Raw genomic sequence first — 21,940 nt, forward strand, 5'->3', positions numbered from 1 at the left:
TAAAGTACCAGAACTGTTACCAATTTGCCCACGTATGCAAGTTGAAACACTGCTTAGAATGTGGGAAAATGGTGGAGCAAATGCATTAAAATGCATCACTTTGAACTGGCCCCTCACCCATTAGAGTCTTTGGGCCAACCAATATTTTTTTGCCTCTTCTTAACTTGCAAGTAGTGTCAGTCAGTCTTGAGAAAGAAGTGTCTGCTCTCATTTATTCTAACAGAGGGAGAGTCTCAAAAGCTCTACGGATTAAAGTAGGATACTTAAATCATACATTTTTGTTTCTCTTAAGGTATTTCTTGATCAAGCATGAAGTTGCATCTTATAGCACCAGGGGTGAAACAGACAGAAGCTAGTCCCACCTCTATAAATGAAAGGAGGCTATTAGACTTTCTATCCTCGGGAAATTACGAGCAAGGCATTATTAGAGTAGACTGATTGCTCTTACTTCCTCCTGGGTTATTTTATATTGATGGTCAAACACCCCTTATGTCTAGGGCAATGGCTATTCAGATGATAGTCTGCTTTTCAATCAAAAAAGAAATTTTCTTTAAAGAGAATCAGCATTAAATATTCATCAAGGGCAGAAATCATTTGGCAAATACGAGCACTGAAATACCAGGATCTTCCCCATGATCCCAGAGTGCATCAGTGCTATCTAATTTGAATTGAGCTGAATTCTTATTGAAATTTAGTCTCAAAGACAGGAAAGGTCACTACATTTGTAAAGTCTCCCTAAGGCAGACAACCCCACTTTCAGTTCAGTATATGACTTTGTGCCATCCCTCATAGACTTTAGGGTGTAACAGAGTGGCAGGTGTAGAATCTTACTTTTTAATAGAAGCCATTATTGGCATTTCAAGGATAGTGTAAAGTTACACATAAGTCAATTGGGAAAGTTCAGAAAAGCTAGATACCATATACAGGTAAAAAGATTAGAAATCATATAACACTTGGTTCCCAGCCTAGAGTTGCAAACTGGCTCTTCTGATGGCTGTTCTTCAACAAACATGTATGGAATTCCTAACTTTGGAGGTCTGAGGGAAGATATAAATTTGTATCATGCAGGAAACCAGGTATGAAAATAACTCTCCAAATTCAAGGCCTTACCTGCCTTTGGAGCACATAAGAGGGAACAATTAATTCTGGTAATAAAGTCATGAATGTCTCTACAGTATTTGGTTCTGGGCGAAAAGGCTAACTCTGCTGACAATAAATGCTGGAAATGAAATCTACACATGAATGCCTTGAGCTATGAAAACTAGCCCCAGGAAAGCCCCACTGCTTTAGGGCAGGCCAATTCAGAGGCACCACACAGAGCTTTCCTGGAGTGATAGTTACTGAGGCTCTGTGTGGTGTTTTTTGCATGGATTTTTTAAGCATCTTTTCTTTTCATCCCAATTTATCTTTCAAGACACTCTGGTAATGAGAAGGGAATAAGCATTCTAAAGCTATGTCTTTGTTATGCCAGACTTTCTACTAAAACTGGAAAATTGAGGCAGGGCAGTTGTTTTCCTATAGGTAGATATGGGGTCTTTTGGAATTCTAGCAGTTAAGATAGTGCCTAGACAGTCCTGGTTTTAGTTCAGATGTGTTGGGCTTTGGGGAAAGCATCTCAGAATGAGAAAAGAAAGACTTTAAAATGTTCTAGAAACATGGTCTTAGTTCATCTGCGAGAAAGGGAAAATACAAATAGAGAAAGAAAAAGAAAGAAAAAAAATTCCTGACATCTCCAACTCCCTGGTTTTTAGGTAGACAATTTTCCCAGCACTCTCAAACAGAAACCAAGAATAGAGCTAAGACAAAAATGGAACCATCTTCTCTCATTCCTAGCTATTAAAACACAATACTCCTTAAGAATAAGAGAAAAGTAATATTCTGCCTTTCCTGAAATATTATCCCCATCCCTGCCCTTCTCCCTTGCATTTCTAGTATCCCCAAAGAATAATCCAGTTATTTTGATAAAAACTGTCAGGAATACAGTGGAGTCAAATGTAAGTTCTAAAATTTATTGAGAACCTACTATGTGTAGGGTACTATACCTAGAGCCATCATCATCAAACATATATAATCTAACTTAACCCTTGTAGGTAGCCACCTTTTACTACTATTCTGATCTCCATCTTACCAAGGAGGAAATTGAAGTACACAGTGGTTAAGTAACTTGCTTGAGATACCCAGCTACAAATGGTACACATGAAATTAAAACCCAGGTCTAGTGAATCCCAGATCCCAGACTGTGAATTCTTACACACAGCACTCCCCTTCCACCAGCAAACCCTACCATATTTACTTTTTCCTTTGAGAATTCTGCAAAAAGCAAAAGGATCTGAAAAAACAAACACAGCAGCCCATTCTAAACTGATTGAGATTCTATACAAATTAAATCCTTTATCTTAATTGCTTTTTGTAAATACAGCCTCCCATAGAGTGAACTTTTAGAAGCCTTTACTTTCTGAGTTCATTTTAATCTTTATAAGTACTCTGGGCAGTAAGGGAGCTGTTTCTTTCCCTGTCTGACACCTAGGGAAGCTGAGACACAGAACAAGTGACTCTTACAATAGAACTACAAAGATAAGTCTAAAATTTGAAATTATCAACTCCCAGATCCCAACTCTGTCCACCTAACCAAACTGTGTCTAACTCTGTGAAGCAGTTGAGAAGCCATATGCTTGGCCCTTACCTTAGTGCCTGGAACAGAGTGGAGGCTCAATAAATAATCAGTGAATGAATGAATGAACAAATGAATAAACAAATGAGTGAATGAACACCAACCCAGTAACCACCCAGTCTTCTTTGGCATCTTTACCCTTATCTTAAACATGGGGAAACATGCTAAAAATCAAGTGACTCTTCCACAATCTCATGACTAGTTGCTGATTGAACTAAGAGCGCAGCCCAGTGTTCCTGACTCCCTGATTAGGTACCCGCAGCTTCTATTTACCCAAATGGGAGCAAGCTCTTGTTCCTTCAGATTAGTTCTGTGAGTCATTCCAGCACTGAAACATTTAGCAGCAAATTGAACAAATGTGAAGTTATACTTGCAGACTTCCATAGAAAGTACAACAGAGAGTGTGAACAGATGAGACCTGGACTGTCCAAACTGAAGTCACTAGCTGCTTCTCATCCTGTGTCCCCAGTAGAATGGAACAGGGATTTCATGCATGGCTTTGAGTTGTGTCCTATAAAGAGAAAATGCTCTCTGAGGTGATTCTGTCCTCACCAGTAACCTTGTCACATCCATATGCTTGAATAAGGCCATCTGCTTTTTACAATTTCTTCTCTTAAGCAAAGGCTAAAATTTGCAGGAAAAAGGGCACAGAAATTGTTAAAGTACCAGCTAGTGTAGACAAATGTGTTTTGGGGTCTGGAATCTTGCTGTTCAGCGTGTGTCTGGGCACCAGCAGTATCATTAGATGGTAGAGCTCATTCAGAATGCAAACTCTCAGGCTCTATCCCAGTCCCACTGAATAAGGATCTACATTAAAAAAAATTTTCTTAACATTTATTTATTATTGAGAGACAGAGCATGAGCATGGGAGGGGCAGAGAGAGGAGGAGACACAGAATCTGAAGCAGGCTCCAGGCTCTGAGCTGCCAGCACAGAGCCCGACACAGGGCTTGAACTCATGAACGCAAGATCATGACCTGAGCCGAAGTTGGATGCTTAACCGACTGAGCCACCCAGGCACCCTAAGGATCTACATTTAAACAAGCTGTTTCCTATGCAGGGGATACATATGCACTTGAAGGTTTGGGAGGTAGTGGTCAGGAAGCTTCTGATGGTAGTTGGTAATGATGATATTTTGCATTTGCCTAGATATCCTTTTATAGACGCATTTGCTGAGGGTATTTATTTTATATACACTTTTGTCATGCTAACTGTAGGCCAATCACCAGTCTAGCATGTGGGATGTACTATTTCACTTAATTCCCATGACAACTCAATGAGGTATTAACTATTATTATTATATTACAAATGAGGAAAATGAGGCACAGAGTAATTAAGACATGTACCCAAGGTCCCACAGCTAGGAAATGAAATCACCAGGATCTCAGGGCAGAGTCTGGCTCCAGAATCTGTGCTGTTGAGGACTCCTGAAGTCATCCTAAGCTCTACAGACTACACCCTAACCTCACAACTAAAGCCTATCAAAACATGTTCAAGAGTAACTTGGCTTTTCCTGTCTAGGAGAGTTAACTACACATTCTCTGAAATGGTGAGTTTATAAAATTCACAAAAAAACATTTTCAGTGTTCTATTTTTTAGAAGTCCTATTGGAACTGAGCTGTTAAAATACTATTAAAAAATAATAATAATAAAAATAATAAATTAGTAAATAAACTACCTCTGTTGACCTCCACTAACTTGTCTTTCTTTCTTAGTTCTTGGTTTAAGATAAATCCCTGGAAAATAAATGGGGCCATGAGAGATGTCTTACTTTTGAGCTTATTCTAGGGGCCACCATGAGCATTCCTCAAAAAACCAATTAATCCCAACTATTAGCAATGCCACTTTATACTTATTAACAATCACCCTATGAAACAAAGGTCTTTCCTTAACTAGTTTGAATTCCCAGGAATGATGGTTTTTAAGGTTGGGCCATGAAAATATCTGTGTTCCTTTTCCCTACCCACCAACTCCTACTCCCATCCCCCAAATGGTTCAGGTATTCAATTTGTTTAGATCATAAGGAGTGAAGTGAGGGGTGCCTTTTACAGACTTCTGCACAAAATAACTGCAGTAAAGCTTGTGGCTGAATTATTTTCTCATTCTCTTACTGTGCAGAATTTTAGATTTCAGAATAAAGAGCCCTTATTTCTCATCCATCCATCCATTTTCTAAATCTCACAGAATTTTCCCCTGTAGAGAGAAAATGGGAGAGTGAGTTCTGTTTGGGCCTGTATTTCTCAACCTTTGTGAAGCAATGATCTCTTTTGATCAACCTAAAAATTTTGCCCCAAAGTTTCTTACTTTCCACTTGGTCATCCCTTCCCTATTCACTTGAGGGTAACTTCCTGATGTATCATGCCAGAGAAGATTTAGTCTAGATTTTGGAAGATTTGCTTTCCGTGGATGGTGTTATAGAAACTATAAGGCATTTTTGTTTTCCAAGTACTTCACAGTATAATACTAAGTTGTGTATTCCAGTTCCATGCCAAGCCCCATCCCCAGCCCTACCTCCATGGAGACTGAGCTACATCCCCTCTTCTATCCTAAGAATCACTGAGAGAGCAAGTCCATAGGTGACCCCTTCCTCTGATCCCTCCCCAGCCCTTAATACTCTTGCCCTATTTCCTCCCTCTCTTTCCTTTGGTCCTTCTTCATTTTCCATTTCTTGGGCTAATTGTCCCCTTACTGATTTCTGTTTCTCTCTTTTCTCTCTCTAACTGCTTTTCAACTTTGCTACCATTGTTGGAATGTAGAGTAAAGATGCTGGTATCAGGACTTTGGTTATGTTGGATGAACAAGGAGGTAAGTTGAGATTTCTTCAGTAAGAACAATTCCTCATCTGAATAAAGTGCATTTTCAAAAAATTATTTTTGCATACACAGGTGGTCCTTTTGACACGTGTTACACGCATGTAGGAATATGAGGGTTCTAGAGTTTTCATCGTCTTGCTTTTCTCCCTTTCTTTGTTGAAAACACTGGTAAATGTATGGGAGTATTGAGGCCTTCATGACTGATTGAATGTTACTACTCTCCCTGTTATATATGTTGGAATAACAGAATTTTGAAGGCAAAACTCATGTGTTTGTATTTTCTTTTAATGGTAGTATTTTGGACGGTTTGAGAATTCTCTGATTCCCCCTTATCCCCAGTTTTCCCCATAAATTTAGTTTCTTGTAATAATCCCTAGATAGAATGAGAGAATAGTATATCACATTGTCCATTTCTTCTGACCATCCTAATTCAGTGTCTGGCAGTTTTGATTTCCACGTCATCATGAGGATTCCTTAAATAACTAGAAGCTGTCTTTAACAGGATAGAAGCTGAGGGAGATTATTGGAAAATGGGAAATTGAACCACTTAAAATATTTAAATTGTATTTTAAATTATTATGGAAATGCTAGAAGCAATGAAAATCAGAGTATCAAGGAAAATCATCTCTGTACTCTAAAGTGGAAGCTAGAAGGGTAATATTTTTTTTTCTCAATACATCTAGTCATATGGCAATTTTTATTTAATGCTAGTCACAAGTTAGTTACCTGATTCTATTCTGAATTCTTATCATAACAAACAAATTTTTGAGAACTTTTTTCTTGTTATTTATATTTTTGAAAACATTAGAAAATTCTTAGGAATCATGAGAAAAATTTTTTAATGTCAAAGATAAAAACATAAAATGTATTCACAATATGGGACACCACAAGCCAACTTCTGAAATAAATGAACCTCAAAGGAGGTTCATACAGCCATTAAGATAGCAGATAGCAGACTTAAGGCATTTCCGTAAAATACAGACAGACCTGCATATCATCAAAGAAAAGGGCAAAACCTACAAGCAAAATGGATTTAAGATATAAATAAATTGTCAATTTATAAATAGATGTATGAAGCCATGCCTGAACCAACAACAATAATGAGATGCCACTCTTTAGAACAGACTGATACAAATTTTTAAAATTGATAATCACCAATGCTGTGAGTGTTTTGATAACACAGAGATTCTCAATGTACAGATAGGCACTGTAAACTGATAAAAATTTTTGAAGAGTAATGTCATGATCCTTTAAATTATGAAGTGCACACATCTTTGACCAAAACATTCTACTTCTAGAATTATATGCTGTAGATATACATTGACAGCTAGAAGAAGAGAAATGTACATGCCTAACCTATAATAGTGTAAAACTGGAAACGGCCTAAATGTCTATCAGTGGGGAGAGCAACCAAATTAATTATGTTCTGGCCATAAAGAAATATTCTGCAATCATTACACTAAATGAGATAAATCTTCACCAACTTCTGAAGAGTTAGGGCTGGGACATGGAGGAACTAGTGGAAGGTATCATTTGGGATCCTCTGGGAAGCAAATGCCAAGAATCAGAAGTGTTTGAGATCTATTATGGACACCTGTGATGAGTCAAGAGACGAGGAGCAGGAGTAGACAGGGACAGCCAGTCAGATTGACACAGGTCTGACACTTGTAAGAGGAATGGAGGGGAGGAAGTTTGGGGAGGAAGAGTCTCAGACTGCAATACTGCTCTGAGAAAGTGTCAGCCAAGCTGACGGGGAGCCCAGTAGCTAAGATAACCTAATGATAGTCCCGTGATGGGCAGGAATACCTCATCTTTAGTGATTCCATTGTGCTCAGCTCTAGGCTAGAAGCGTCCCAGGGATGCTTGAAGCATGGTCTCCATGCAATTGCTTTGGCGGATCCCATAGGTGCATCAGCTAGAGATGTGAACTAACTACAAATTCCCTCTTGAAGAGAGTTCTGAGGGGCACATCTTCATGACTGTCATATAAAGGCTTTTGTTTCTATATTATGTATTTGTATTGAACTTTGTCAATAAATAGATACCAACCAATTAAAAAAAAAACAAAAGAAAAAGCTTTTAAAAGCAATTTAACATCAAGCCCAACACTTCCCTGCAATTTTTGAAATACGAATTATCAAAAGGTGTATGTAAGTAAGGGAGTCTAGTGAAGTAGTTGTATTTTGAAGGAATTACAGTAGCTGTGGCAATCTTCAGAACTCCCCAAATGAAGTTGTTATAATTGTGAGACTTGCTGGCTTGGTCTGTGTAACAATGTGCCAGATTTTGAAACTCAGGACATAGCAAATCATTTTTTAAAAAAATTAAACAGCAGGTGCCCATGTAGAAGAGCACTACCTCATTTCCAGAGCTAAATTGATACATATATACCCAAATAATTAGGAGTTCCATCTTATTAACTGTTTTCGTTAGTAATTTGTATGTGAAGGGAGTAAAAAAGGGAGCATGATAATTGGAAGGAAGCTTTCAGAAAGGCTCAAGATGATGCTTTTTTCCCCCCAATATTATAATGCATTGACATGAAGACTTGGAAAATAATACATACAAATGTGGAATCAAGAGAAAAGGGGCGCCTGGATGGCTTAGTAGGTAGAGCGTGAGACTCTTGATCTTGGGGTTGTGAGTTCAAGACCCACATTAGGCATAGAGCCTACTTAACATTAAAAAATTAAATAAATTTAAAAAGAGAGAAAGCGAATAACATACTTACTTGAGTTGCAGATTTCATTGCACTTTGATGAAGAAAATCTAGAAATAAAATTTGCCAAAATCTCCACACAAAAATATATTATTCATAAGCACAAATGATTCCCAGGAACATCTATATATTATTCTCTGAGAAAGAAAGCAGAATAACAGATTTCCCCCCCAAGATAGTTAATGTTCTCAGCTCAAACATTTCATTTGTGGCCACATCACAGTAAATGCTGAATTCTTTGGTTAAACATATTTTCTAGAATAGTTTTGGTTTTACCAGATGCATGGTAATTGCATTGGTACTGAGAAAAAAAACATGCAACTGTAAAACCTCCAAAAGCAAGTGGCTTCTGCCTGGTCTTTAGTGGTACACACGTTCGTTTATACTATAAGGTGATTAGGACCTTTTAAAATGACAGATGAACATATCTTCACAACTATCTTCACTGCCATGGTAAATGCATTTTAATTCTGTGTATGCTGTGTTTAATTGTTTAGATCAGTAACTGCTTTAAAATGTCTCTCCAGTTATGCTCTACTAATTTTGTCTATGCCTCAACACCAAAAATGTTGATTGCTTCTACCCTGCAGCTGCACAGGAGTTTCAAGAAACAGACATCCTTCTAAAGAACCATTCCAGGTTGTCCAGCCAAAGGCTTGCACTCGGCAATTCTTTATGGGATTCTTGTTTTATACCCAGGTATCAGGAGACACCAAGGAGCACTGAGCATGACAGATGGCCCTGGAAATGCACTGATTCCTGGGACTTTTATTTCTCTAGAAAACTTGTCTCTAAGTGAAATCCCCATGAAACCAACCTCATCACTAATGTGGGCTGATTTAACCTTTCACCTCCGTATCTCTTATTCCTTTTGTTGGCCTTTGCTGGGTTATGTGTTTGTTTCAATGCTGAAGACTCCGCTCTTGAGACAATCCCATGGGATCAATTTCAAACTAAACAGGGAAATCTTTGACCTTTGCCTGGCAGAGTAAAAGCAAAGTAAGGCCTCTCCCAGAGTGACTGCCGACTTTCTTAAAAGGTTCATGGAGGTACAAAGTAGCATTTGAGAAAACATTCCTCTTGCTAAAGTCTACACACCAATATCTGTTATGAATGACTAAAGCTGCACTATGGTAGCCACTAGCCACACGTGACTATTTAAACTTATTAATGAATTTCCATATGTTCATCAATGCCAAGGAAAATGAAAATCATGTAGGCAGCATCTGGTAACTGAATATACTCAGGAAGTCTTGCACACTGGGTCAATAGCATTGACATCTTGCTATTCTTCTACTGTGTGTTTTTAAACCAGGTCGAGGATTCTAAGGGCCTCATGTTGCCTTACTTAAATAAGATTAGTAGGAAAGGTCTCTAAACTTAGATCCCTGAGCATCCTGCCATTGCTGGATCTATCACAAGTAACTATGGCAAAAGAAAGTACTATCTCTTGCCCCAACATATAGCATCATCTACTGGAATACTTCTCCTAACCCAAAATGTTCCTAGTCTCCAGGAAGAGACAGAAAACAACCAAAAAGCAAGCTTAGGGAGGTAAGGAACAATCAACAATGGACAGTACATTGCATCAGTCAGTTGGATGCTACTGTCCACCCTGGAATGGAATGAGGATATTGATTACTTTCAAGGATTTGCTGAGAGATTCCTCACAGAAATCCATTGAAATTGTATGAAGTCCCGGGGCGCCTGGGTGGCGCAGTCGGTTAGGCGTCCGACTTCAGCCAGGTCACGATCTCGCGGTCCGTGAGTTCGAGCCCCGCGTCAGGCTCTGGGCTGATGGCTCAGAGCCTGGAGCCTGTTTCCGATTCTGTGTCTCCCTCGCTCTCTGCCCCTCCCCCGTTCATGCTCTGTCTCTCTCTGTCCCAAAAATAAATAAACGTTGAAAAAAAAAATTAAAAAAAAAAAAAAAAAAAAGAAATTGTATGAAGTCCCAATATGCCAAACATCCACAAACATAACAGTACACTCTAAAAATGAAAAGTTAGAATACCTATGACAAAATGGTTCCACATGTTTTTAATTAAAGGTTTGACTCAATTTGGTAAAATGATCAATTCAACCAATATTGGTAGCTATAACATAGTTTTCTGAATCAACTTTTCCGTAAGAGCTTTGGCATCCCTCTCTTCGCTATGACCTTTGCCTAACAATCTGGCAACCCATGATAGAACCCAGCTTTTAGGAATACCGATTGGGACCAGCCTGTTTGTTTTTATATTTTATTTTGAATTCCTGGTTCAGAAATACAACACTTGTGGACCAATTCACATTTTTATTTTATTGCCTTTTTTTTTTTACTGCCTAATCCCTGGGGCTATGGTGGGTGGGGCTCCTGAAATGTTGTATTTTTAGCCAAAATATTAACTCAAGAGAAACTCCTTGGGAAGGACAAATGCCGGAATATGTATGCCCATGCCATAATCTGCGTGTATTTCAGCTGGTATTAGTGGAATGCAGCTTGCTTTCCCTCTGAGTCCAGATGTCTTTCAATCCCATCCTAACCCAGCACTCCAGAAAGCTATTATCAATTATTCCATTGGGATTTCTGTCTGTACTTAACATGGTTCTTCTTTTGACAATGTTGAGCTGTGCCTCTCCCTCCCAATCCCCTCATTCAGTAGTTATTATTTTTTTTTTAATCTGCAGACTAGTTTATTACATTCTTTAACGGGAACTAGAATAAAGTCTTTAGAAAGGTACAGAATCTTCTAGGATGTCAAGAGTTGTCATCAATTTTTTTTAAAGTCTTTTTAAAGATTTTCTTAAAGACATTACTATACCTATACATACTCAGCAAAAGTTCACCAGCACAACACTGTTATTTCTTCCAGCTATCCAACACTGGAGAAACACCTAAATTTTGCCTTCATCCATCATTTGAGGTGCATAGCACAGGTAGCAGATTCCAAATAAGCTGGATTCTATCCTTTGTCCCACAAGAGAGAACACAATGGACTCTTGATTTCCAAATGGACAGTTTCCCCAGTTTGGGTCAGCAAGGAACTTAATCTTCATTTTTTGGAATGATAATCTTCACTCTACAATTTAATGTGAAATTGTTTTTAAATGACTATTTATGCCCTTAGACTGGAAATGTATTTATCAGTTTTATTCTAATCAAGCCTTTATTCCCAGAAGCATGTGTACATGGAAATGTAGATGAAAAGAGGGATGGAAGTGTAATTAGGTTTTGTAACTAGATAGGCATTGCATTGTTCCTTCCCTTTAACAGTCTTAAAAGCTGTTTTAAAAACCCCTTTACTGAACATGTAATTTACTCAATTTGGTGACAACTGTTGAAAAATTAATCAGATTAGTGAATGTAACCCTGGCAACCCAGAAGCACAAGCCGGTTTTATGGCTATCGATCTATGTCTCAGATACACTTGGGTCGGCTTTGCTGGGAGTGATGACTCTATGTTCCAGCCTGCCACCCCTCCTCCAGAGCCCCAAGCATTTGTTTTCCCTGCTGTCTGCCTGGGTTTGGGATCTAACATGCCCCCCATTGTAGAGACTGGGAAATCAAGTAAAATGCCTTCCAGAATTTGCATAGCAAGTAAGTCAGGATGAGAGAGGAAGTTAAATGTTCTGGTACTTGGCATATTACTCTGTTGATGTTGACTTTTTTTTTTTTTAACAGTGTCTATGGATTAAGTATTCAAAACCCAAAACTGCCCATGGCCTACCTTTGGCTAGACAGCCACTACTAGGGGAAAAAAGACCCGATACCCATTGCTAATTATCGCTGTAATTATTTTCCCCAAAGAAGATTGATTCTGTTTTCTACCTGTACCTGATCGAGGATGCTTAAAGCCAAAAGATAGAGATAGTTAAAATTGAAGCAGATACCTTCTCTAGTGGCATGAAATCTGAATGCCTAAAACATAAGCTAACACCCCGTTTTTCTTTCTCTCGGGTTTCACTGGTGTCTGAGTAAGTGAATATGCTGTGCTGTTTTCCTGGACACTCAGAATCAAACAGGCCTACCTACCCCATCCCATCGTGTCTGAATTACAAACTATTTTGAGCATCATTTCTGTTCGTTTCCTTCCACCTATGCCTGTGTAGGGCAGCAGCACCAGTCTACAGCAATGCATCCTCTTGGACCATGCATTGTAATATCTTTCTCTTTCAAATTCCGTTCCACATAGTCATTTCTCATGTTCTGTTGGAAACCCCCAAAAAATTCATTCCACACTGTCATCCCTTTGTCCTAACCAGAACAACTCGATCGTGTCGAAGAAGGCATGAACCATATCAACCAAGACATGAAGGAGGCCGAGAAAAATTTAAAAGATTTAGGGAAATGCTGTGGCCTTTTCATATGTCCTTGTAACAAGTAGGTACTGGGTACCAGCTCTAATCTGTGGCGTCCAGTTTTCTTTCTTTCTTTCTTTTTATTTTTTTCTTTTTTAATGTCAAAGTGAATGTCTGAAGTTTTGTCTTTTTTTTCTTTGTCCTTTTCCATCTGCTTCATTCTGTGGGGATAAAATACTTGTGTTTAATCAGAACAACTGGAACGCATTGAGGAAGGGATGGACCAAATCAATAAGGACATGAAAGAAGCAGAAAAGAATTTGACGGACCTAGGAAAATTCTGCGGGCTTTGTGTGTGTCCCTGTAACAAGTAGGTGCTGCCTGCCTGCCTGAAGCTTTGGTTTCCCAAGGCCCATCTCCAAGCCTTGACAAGCTCATTCCTGCCAAGCACAGAGGCAGGATGAGCATGTGGCATGCAGAACAGATCAATACCGTCTCCAATGTATTCATCTCATAGCATAGATGATATTAGTAGGAGTTACTGTTGATGCATTAAAAATCAGGCATACTACAGTGAAAGCTTCACTGTCAGCAACTTTTATTGACGAACGTTTCAACATTTTCCAGAAAGTGTACCTTGAGCCAGAGACCAGCCTCAAGAAAGAGGCGCCCAGGGAATTTTCTTTTCCCCCAACCCCAAAAGCCAAAATTGCAGAGTTAGAAAAGACTGGGGGGTGAGTTTGGAAGTGGAGAAACACATATGTCATGGTTTGATTTTTTGGAAGAAAAAGAGGCCAGTAATTTGGCCTAAGCAAACATCCGTAAGATAGAGAGTATGAAAGAGATTCCCCTACCAGTTACCAAATCTGTCCAGAGATTAGACTATAGATGCCATAGCTGCACCCACTGCAGAGGCCATGAGCCCTTCAGCAAGAAGTGCTCAAGCTTTACTCAAATTGGACCCATCCCTCCGAAATTCTTCCTCTTGGAAGATCTACCTGTACACTGCCTAAAATGTTGAAATGTGTAGATTTTGCATGCACGACGTCACAAAACATTCAACTGTCCTCCAGGTTCTGCAACGCTTTTTTGGAATGTAGCAGAAATGTGACATGTGGTTATAAAGGTTTGCAACAGAAGGAACCTGAAAATGAGGGTTCTGGAAGATAGTCTCATTTGACTAGCGGTGAAAAAAAAATGCATGAGTGGATTGTCCAACATGCATTTGGAAAATTAAACCCGTACCCAATCTCCCTCACTCCTCCCACCTCCCTTTGAACAGAAGCCTTTTTCCTAAAAGCTCTCCTGATCCTAGCTTTTAGAACAGCAATTGATGTTATTTCTAGCTGATTATATGACCATTCACATCCTTTAAACTTTGAGGCTGATTTTAAAATATCCCACTTCCTATTTAGGAGGGGGAGGGGCTCAATTTACAAATAAATTTAAAACTGTTTTAAAAGAATGATCTACGGTAAAGCCTGATTAACTGGAATCTAGCTAACCGGAACCTTCAAATGTATTGATACTTTTGCTTCCGTCCACTTTTAGTAAAAAGAGACAATTGAGCAAAGTGGGGGTGGAAATCACATCAGAGACTTAAAATGGTTTTCCTTGAAGGGCAACCTGGGAAGTTTGCATTCTGCCACTCAGTCTACATCCTATAACTTCCATACCTAAGGGAACCAAACAATAAGAGTTGATCTTCAGAAGAAAGGCCATCAGGCACATCAGGAGAAACTATAACCAAGGAAAAAGTCAGTCATGTTCACTACCCTAAAACTCTAAAGCAGGAAAGTGGCTTGAGAATCTAACAGATATTCAACAATCACCCCTGAAACAAAATTTTCCTCCATGGCCCACTGTTAATTAAGAAAGGCATTTAATTCACCAAGATGACTCATTGCTATGCATTCCAGTTAGTCAAGATTTACCTGTATATCCTTTTCAGTGGCCACTTGTCCCCCCAGGTGAGATTTCCACCTGTTTTGCGATGAATTCCAACAGATACAATTTCCCCATTCTTCAACTGTGTGGAGAAAGTGTGGAGGCAGGCCCAACCCCGGTATGGATTCTAATGTTCAGATGAAACGATGGCCCCTACGAATTCCACATAGTAGTTGGCACTAATTCCTTATTGCACAAGAGACCCTAACTGAGCTTCAAAGCTTGACTGAAGTGTTCCCTATTGTGTGTAAATAATGCTTTAAAAACCATGTGTCACAATGCAGTGGCTGGTGGTGCCCTGGACTCTCTGAGGGCTTCGCCCTGTCTCAGCATGTTTCGAAGGACTATGGTAGATGTACGGCAGTTATGTGAGTCTATGTGCAGCATTGTGGGTGCAGTGATTCGCCTTCTTTCAGAAACGCAAACTTTCCCACCCCCTTGACTTGGCCAAAGATGGTATACCAGATATTTTACATAGCAGAAAACATCACAAGGTCCATATAATTTCTTTTAATGGGAGGAGGGAGGGGATGGGGAGTTGGAAAAAAACAAAGCCAGACTCTGAGCTCTATTAAATTAGTTTTTGGATGCTGTCCCACTGAGTGGGCCCATGGCTCTTTAGCACAGTAAATTCTGACAGCTCAGGGCTGTGGCGTTATACACTAGATTGTGGGAATTGCTGAAATTCCATTTGTACAATTTTCCAATTTATCTCCAGTGTTGCTTGGTTCTCAATCTGCAAATACTAGTATTAGAGCCAGTTTTAATAGATGGCTGTGATTCTCTAGTGCATGAAAAAAAAGGGGGGGAGGGCTAAATTCTGTTGTCTTATAATGGAAAATGTGAACATGGGACCAAAGGAAACTCTCTTGTTTTTTGGATGAAAAAGCATATGGTTTCTACTATGCAAAGAACCTAAAAACATCTTTGATTGCCTTAATCCAACACACCCACCAAAATATGCTGCACATGTTTCTATTGGGCACAACAGGTATGCCTGGATTTTAAGTTTATCTCCAAGGCAGCTCAGTGAAATATGGCCCATGGAGACCACACCAGTTCCAGACCACTCTCCCCTGTCACGCCCCAGGATAGCCTGAAGTAGGAGTTTGTAATCACTCCCACCCTGCCCACCCCCCAGCCTGACAAAGAAGCTACTGAACCTGCGTTTCAAATCCTCATGAAGGCTATTACTGTCCTGCTAGTGCCTTTTTCGAGAATGGTCAACTCCTGGAGTAGTTTGGCTTAAATGAGAATGCTTCACTTTCTACTCATGCCTGTAGCTGGTGCATGAAGAAGACATAGAGGGATTTCCTTTTCTGGTGCTAGATGGCTTGTTCTCTCTTCTATTTTCCTGCATTCATTTCACTATGCCTCTTTTACTTTTTGTCTCTGTGGACAAAGGTTTGTACATCAACTAGATGTATAGTGACTGTTTGGAAGTACCGATATATTATCTAATTCAAATCACACTAGAGGCAACTCAAAGACCACCACCCTTGGCCAACCACCAGTCCATTATGTCCTTCATGCAGAGTTGGAATAGCTAGTTCTGTACATGCATTGGGGGGAAAATTAAAACAGGGAATCTGCATGATGGTGTGTAAAAACTCAGTCAAGTGTGTTTTTCTTGATGACAGTGTGTTGCTGTGGTGTGATGTACACACTCTACTTGGCAGTCTTGTTATGTGTCTGTCTGCCAGTATGTTTTTCTGTGTGTTTTGTGTCTCAAAATATAACCATGCCACTGAAATAGAACTGAATGTCCTCCAGCTACCTTAATCTTTGTCTTAAATCCAACGAAACTGCAAAAAGAAACCAAAACAAGAACAACCTTTGGGACAAAGGTTACAGTCTAGACAATTGCAATTGGCTCAATTGGAAATGAAATGCTGAGTAGCTGAGGCATGGTGGTGGCCAACTGTTTCGGTCCAGATTATGATATATCGGTATTCTCTAATGCCTCAAATTAAAACCCATTTGCTTGGTTCGGTTCTTCGCTTGAAGAGGTAACCATTGTTGTGAGCTTGACGCTCCACCCCCTTGCCTTGTCACTCACCCTCTCTTTTGCATAGGCTTAAATCAAGTGATGCTTACAAAAAAGCCTGGGGTAATAATCAGGATGGAGTGGTGGCCAGCCAGCCTGCTCGTGTGGTGGATGAACGGGAGCAGATGGCCATCAGTGGTGGCTTCATTCGGAGGTGAGCTGTGTGCAGCCAGTCCTATAGCAGTTATCTATTATTGAGTAACAAATCACCCCAAGCTGAGTGGTTCTTAAAGCAACAACCATTTTACTGGTTACTTATAAATATGTATGTTGGCTGGACAGTTCTTCCAAGAGCCCCTCTTGGGCTCCCTCATTACATGCAGACTGGCGCGGGATCACCCAAGATGGTCTCACTCAGTTGTCTGTTGGTTGGCTGGGCAGGGCACCTCATTCTCTTCCGTGTAGTCCCTCCAGCAGAAAAGCCCTGGTTTCTGACGTCGTGGTGGCAGCATTCCAAGCATTGTGCTCCAACGCACAAGCACTTACCACAAACCTTGTCAGCTTTGCCAGTTTCGTCAGACAAAGCAGGTCATGTGACCACATCCAGTATCAGTGCAGCAGAAAATGGGCATCTATCTCATTCCACAAACTTAATTGAACAGAACTTACTAAAGAGATTGTTTATAGAGGCATGGGCAGGGCTAATAACAAGCAATAGTAAATCACTTGTGGACTAGCAGCAGCAGGAAGAGTCCTAAAGGGACAGGAGCTATTGTTAGAACCTGACAATAGTTACCACTGTGGGTGAGAGACTGTAGAGAAATGCAGCTGTTGCAAAACCAGCAGGAAACGAGAAAGGGAAATAAGTGCCCTCACTCCTGTCTCCTCTTGCCCTCCAGTATCTCACTGGTCACCACCAAAGTCTAGCTGGAGGGTAAGAGAAGCTGGGTGATGTAGTTGTAGAGAGGCCAGCATCTCTGGGGAGAGAGCAAAACCAGTCAGACAATGGATCTGGGGGTACAAATAGAGAATAACAAGCATACCTGACTTCTTATTTCCTTTGAGACCTGGAAGCAAAAGCCAACTTAAATACCCATTTAAAAATCTCAAATTACACAGATCTGCCTATCCAGAATTCAGCTCTCAGGAGACTAGGAAACAAAGTAATAATGACAAATATTCCTGTTGTTAAAAAGAAAAGGGAAAAAAAAATGATTCCCTCTTACAGGCTACTATGGAGCACAGCAGTGACTAGGGTACCATTGACTAGAGTGGTGTACAGATAGTTACACATCTATTTGTTCCTGGACCATTGTAGCTGATATTACCAACCAATAATCCAGATTCAAGTGACAGCTTACTGTCACTTAGGTATAAGGTCTATAAAGCCTCATAGTTGACAATTCTATTCTTGCTTCTATTTGCTTCCAGGGAAACTAGACCAAGCGTTCTCAATCCTGGGTGCACATTAGAGTACCTGAGGCTATTTTTTTTAAAACATCGGGACTTGAGCCTAACCTACACCAACTGAATCAGAATCTCTAGTAGTGAGACCCAGGCATCTGTGGTTTTTAAAGCTCAGGTGATTTGTTGAGAATCATAGAACTAGAAGTAGGCCTTAGCTGTTGATGATCATTAAAATAAACTTTTATGTTAAAAAGCTAGGAAGTTCTCCTTTAATTTCCCCTGGTCTCGTCTGCTTTAAAAACTTTAATGAAACAGTCAACTCTGGAGGTTACCATGGGGAATGGGTTTTTTACCCCTCTGGACATTTTTAGGCTATCACCATCTGCAGTGGTAAAATGTTAATTAGCCAGTACATTCTAGAATGAGTACTTACCACTTGCAATAAAGAGCTACTACCTTTGTAACTTTCAAGCTGAGCTATGAAAAAAATGGCAAGATGGTAAGGCACTTTGAGAGCCAACTCCTTCCTCCCCAAAATGGGACAATAATCTTTTATCGCAATTTCTTCCCTTGAAATCACCCATTTGCAATGCCACCAAAACCCCCATTGCATTGAAATCTGAGCAAATAGAAATCATCTTGAACAAGTAGCTCCCTTTGGAGTTCTTGGGAGCAAGCTGGATTAAGGGGCAGCCTGTAATTATCATTACCCTTCCCATGGATGTTTGTCCCAAATGGGGAAGAACATGAGCAGAGAAATTCTCTGACTTAACACAATAAGCCTTTTCTTTCATTCTAAATTTAACTCTTGGAGACGTTGGTTGACATCTCAGAAGGAAAATACAGTTTCTAACTAGTTCCATCTTCATTCTCCGACTTATAATGCTCCCAACTAAAATGACTTTATTCCTAAAAAATGAAACTTGAGATAAACATATGAAGAGAGGAAGCGATGAGCTGGTGGAAATGAGAGAAGTAGATAATCTATTTAATATGCCTTCTTTATAAACTCAAGCGTTCAAAAATGAAATTTAAAGATTATTTTCTATCGTAGGGGCACCTGGCTGACTCAGTCAGTGGAACATGTGACTTTTGATCTTGGGGTTGTGGGTTCGAGCCCCACGTTGGGTGTAGAGATTACTTAAATATTAAAAAAAAATATTTTCGGGGCGCCTGGGTGGCTCAGTCGGTTAAGCGGCCGACTTCAGCTCAGGTCATGATCTTGCGGTCCGTGGGTTCGAGCCCCGCGTCAGGCTCTGTGCTGACAGCTCAGAGCCTAGAGCCTGGAGCCTGTTTCAGACTCTGTGTCTCCCTCTCTCTGACCCTCCCCCGTTCATGCTCTCTCTCTGTCTCAAAAATAAATAAACGTTAAAAAAATTAAAAATTATTTTCTAATGTATAAAAGCTAAAATGTTCTCATATTGAACAGAGTGAAGGTAGATAGGATTGATACCTAGGCGTCTACAGATTTTCCCTAAGCTTTGAGTCCTTGGTATTTGAGATTTTTCTCACATTCTGCCTTCTAAAAATTGCCATTTTGACTCCCAGGGTAACAAATGATGCCCGAGAAAATGAAATGGATGAAAATCTGGAGCAGGTGAGCGGTATCATTGGGAACCTCCGTCACATGGCCCTGGATATGGGCAATGAGATTGATACACAGAATCGCCAGATCGACAGGATCATGGAGAAGGTAAGCTTGTGGCAGTTAACAAGTTTCCACTGTTCATTACTTCTTCTGAAATAACCACTGAGGAAGGATGAAGGACATAATAAGACCCTCAAGCCGTGATACTGGGTTCAGGCACACCAATAGGTGGAAGTTTCCCCTTATTTTCCAAGACACAAATTCACCAACATATAAGTAAACAAGAGGGTAGAATCTAGCAGATATTCCTATTTCAAGCATTGTGCTAGGCACCAAAGGACATAAATATGAGAAGGATATCATCCCCACTAGTAACAAACTCACAGCCTATGGGAGGCAGTGAGCCTCCAGATGAATTTATATAATTTGCCAAGAGAGCCACACATAAAATTCAAAGTAGGGTTAGATGAGGGAAGATTTCAAGAGTTAAGTTATAGGACAGTCTCCCAAATAAAAGTCAAATTGAGCCTTGAAGGTTGGTTAGGAGCTTGTCAAGAGATGATGTAGGAATATAATCAGGAAATATGGGAAAGAGTACTTACTTTAGTTTAACCAGAAAATGAATATGAGCTTTGATTTTATAAATGCCAAAGCTTTCATGATAGTTCAAAAAGGCCCACATTCCTTTTCTAGTTCAGCAGTTCACATGTCCAGGTCTCAAAATCGAGAGCATAATCTGGTGAAGTTGAATTCACACAAGGACACCAGATGTGGCTCTAAGACTGAACCCCCTGGTGTCAACAAGAGGCATAAGGAAAAGTGGAGAGAATAGAATGGGAAGGAATGGGTTTGGGGGCTTGAGATTGGAAAAGAACAGAAAGAAACACTTGGTAGCTTTTATAAAAAGATTTGGGGCACCAAAACCTGATATCCCACACTATACAAATCTGACATACTTTCTATGATCTTGTATTCTGTCCCCTCCCCAATCAGTAGAGTCCTGAATATTGCTTATAATCTCCTAAAATGTCAAAATGACAACAGGAAGAAATAGATACATTATAAGTTTAGTGGCCATCATGCATCTATAATCAATTCTAGTTGGCTAATCTTATATTGTATGAGTTTATTCCCTGGAGGATGTTGAAGTTCTGAGCCTGAAGCCCTGAGTTTCTTCTAAATAATTCATTCCACTTTGGTGAGCAGAGAAGGATGCTTTGAATCAGAAGGCTAAATACTGAGTTTCTTGGAACCCAAGACTTGAAAAAGGAAGTAGACATAAAGGGAATACTTTGCCTTATTGTGCTCTATGTGCCCCATATTAAAAATATCTGATTGCATAATATTTTGCCCGATCAATATTGAGCTATATAAATGTCAGTGCTGGTTAGCAAAAAGCTTGTGCTTTGCTGACTTTTGCAAGTCATGACATACTTATCCTTGCTAAGAGCCTTTGATATGCTAAAGCTTTTAAAGCTGTGCAAATCAATAGATTTTACAACAATATTGAGAGTTTCAAAAAGCACTGGAGCCAACACAGACTGACCTGCCCATGATGGCCCAGAAAAATGAACTAAGAAATAATTGCTGAACCACCTTCCATCAGGAAATGATTTGAAAAAACAAGAAGTACTCATTTTCTGTCAATGGACCCAATTTACTCATGGATGTAGAGAGATAATGTACCTCTAACTCAATTAGAGTTCCAGAAGGAGAACTTTTACTAAGAGAGAGGGGTCAAACCTTTATTGATGGAGTTGGACTTTAAGCACAAAAAGTGTTCCTGGAAAGGCAAGTGGCATCTTAATTTTGCCACTTTGCATTTCTAGTTCTCTTCTCTAGGGAAAACCTTTCATTTGGGGCCCAATTTACTACAAGGGCAAAGACATATGCAGCCATGAGGTATAATTGGAAGGCAGGCAAGTGGATGGGAAATAGCCGTTATGGTTTGTATCATCCTTTTAGGTGTAGAATTGCTTAAGAAGTGAGAGAGGGGTCTAGTTGCCTTCGAATAACCAGCCTGGGTCTTACTCCCCAAATCATAATCTAAGCATGATTAGATAGAGTCCATTTCAACCCAGCGTTGCCCCAAATGATACATGTTATATGAGCTGCACAATTATTAATAGACTTCTACCTTCTCATGTAAATTCTCACTTCTGATAACAGGTAACAGTTTAGAAGGTCTCCTGCATATTTAAGAGTAAATTAAAATCACACTGTAAGAGTAAAGAGAATCCTCTGATGTTTTTCCCATATTCTCTCATGACCCCAACAACAACCTTCACCCTACCCCATCAATCATGATCCTTTCTCATCACTTGGATTGATAGTGAAGTTTGGGAAGTCCAAAACAATGTAATTTTTTTTATGTTTATTTATTTTTGAGGGAGAGCAAGCGAGCATGAGTGGGGGAGGGGCAGAGAGAGAAGGAGTCAGATGAGGCAAAGTGGGCTCTGTACTAACAGCAGAGAACCCAATGTGGGGCTCGAACTCACAAACTGTGAGATCATGACCTGAGCTGAAGTGGA

General features: G+C 39.8%; 1 protein-coding gene across 2 annotated transcripts in view; it reads left to right on the plus strand.

Annotated features, from left to right (window-relative positions):
* Window positions 1–21,940, plus strand: part of SNAP25 (synaptosome associated protein 25) — an 86,720-nt gene that overhangs the window by 59,904 nt on the left and 4,876 nt on the right. Inside the window, exons 4-7 of one of the 2 annotated variants that reach the window (XM_030310097.1) lie at window positions 5,427–5,475; window positions 12,445–12,562; window positions 16,503–16,628; window positions 19,370–19,514. In XM_030310097.1, the coding sequence (XP_030165957.1) occupies window positions 5,427–5,475; window positions 12,445–12,562; window positions 16,503–16,628; window positions 19,370–19,514 (438 nt within the window). Of the gene's footprint in view, window positions 1–5,426; window positions 5,476–12,444; window positions 12,563–12,732; window positions 12,851–16,502; window positions 16,629–19,369; window positions 19,515–21,940 lie in introns of both variants that reach the window. The other variant, XM_030310096.1, reaches the window with a different exon arrangement.

Source organism: Lynx canadensis, chromosome A3, assembly GCF_007474595.2.
Source record: "Lynx canadensis isolate LIC74 chromosome A3, mLynCan4.pri.v2, whole genome shotgun sequence".
In the NCBI taxonomy this organism is placed as follows: Eukaryota; Metazoa; Chordata; class Mammalia; order Carnivora; family Felidae; genus Lynx; species Lynx canadensis.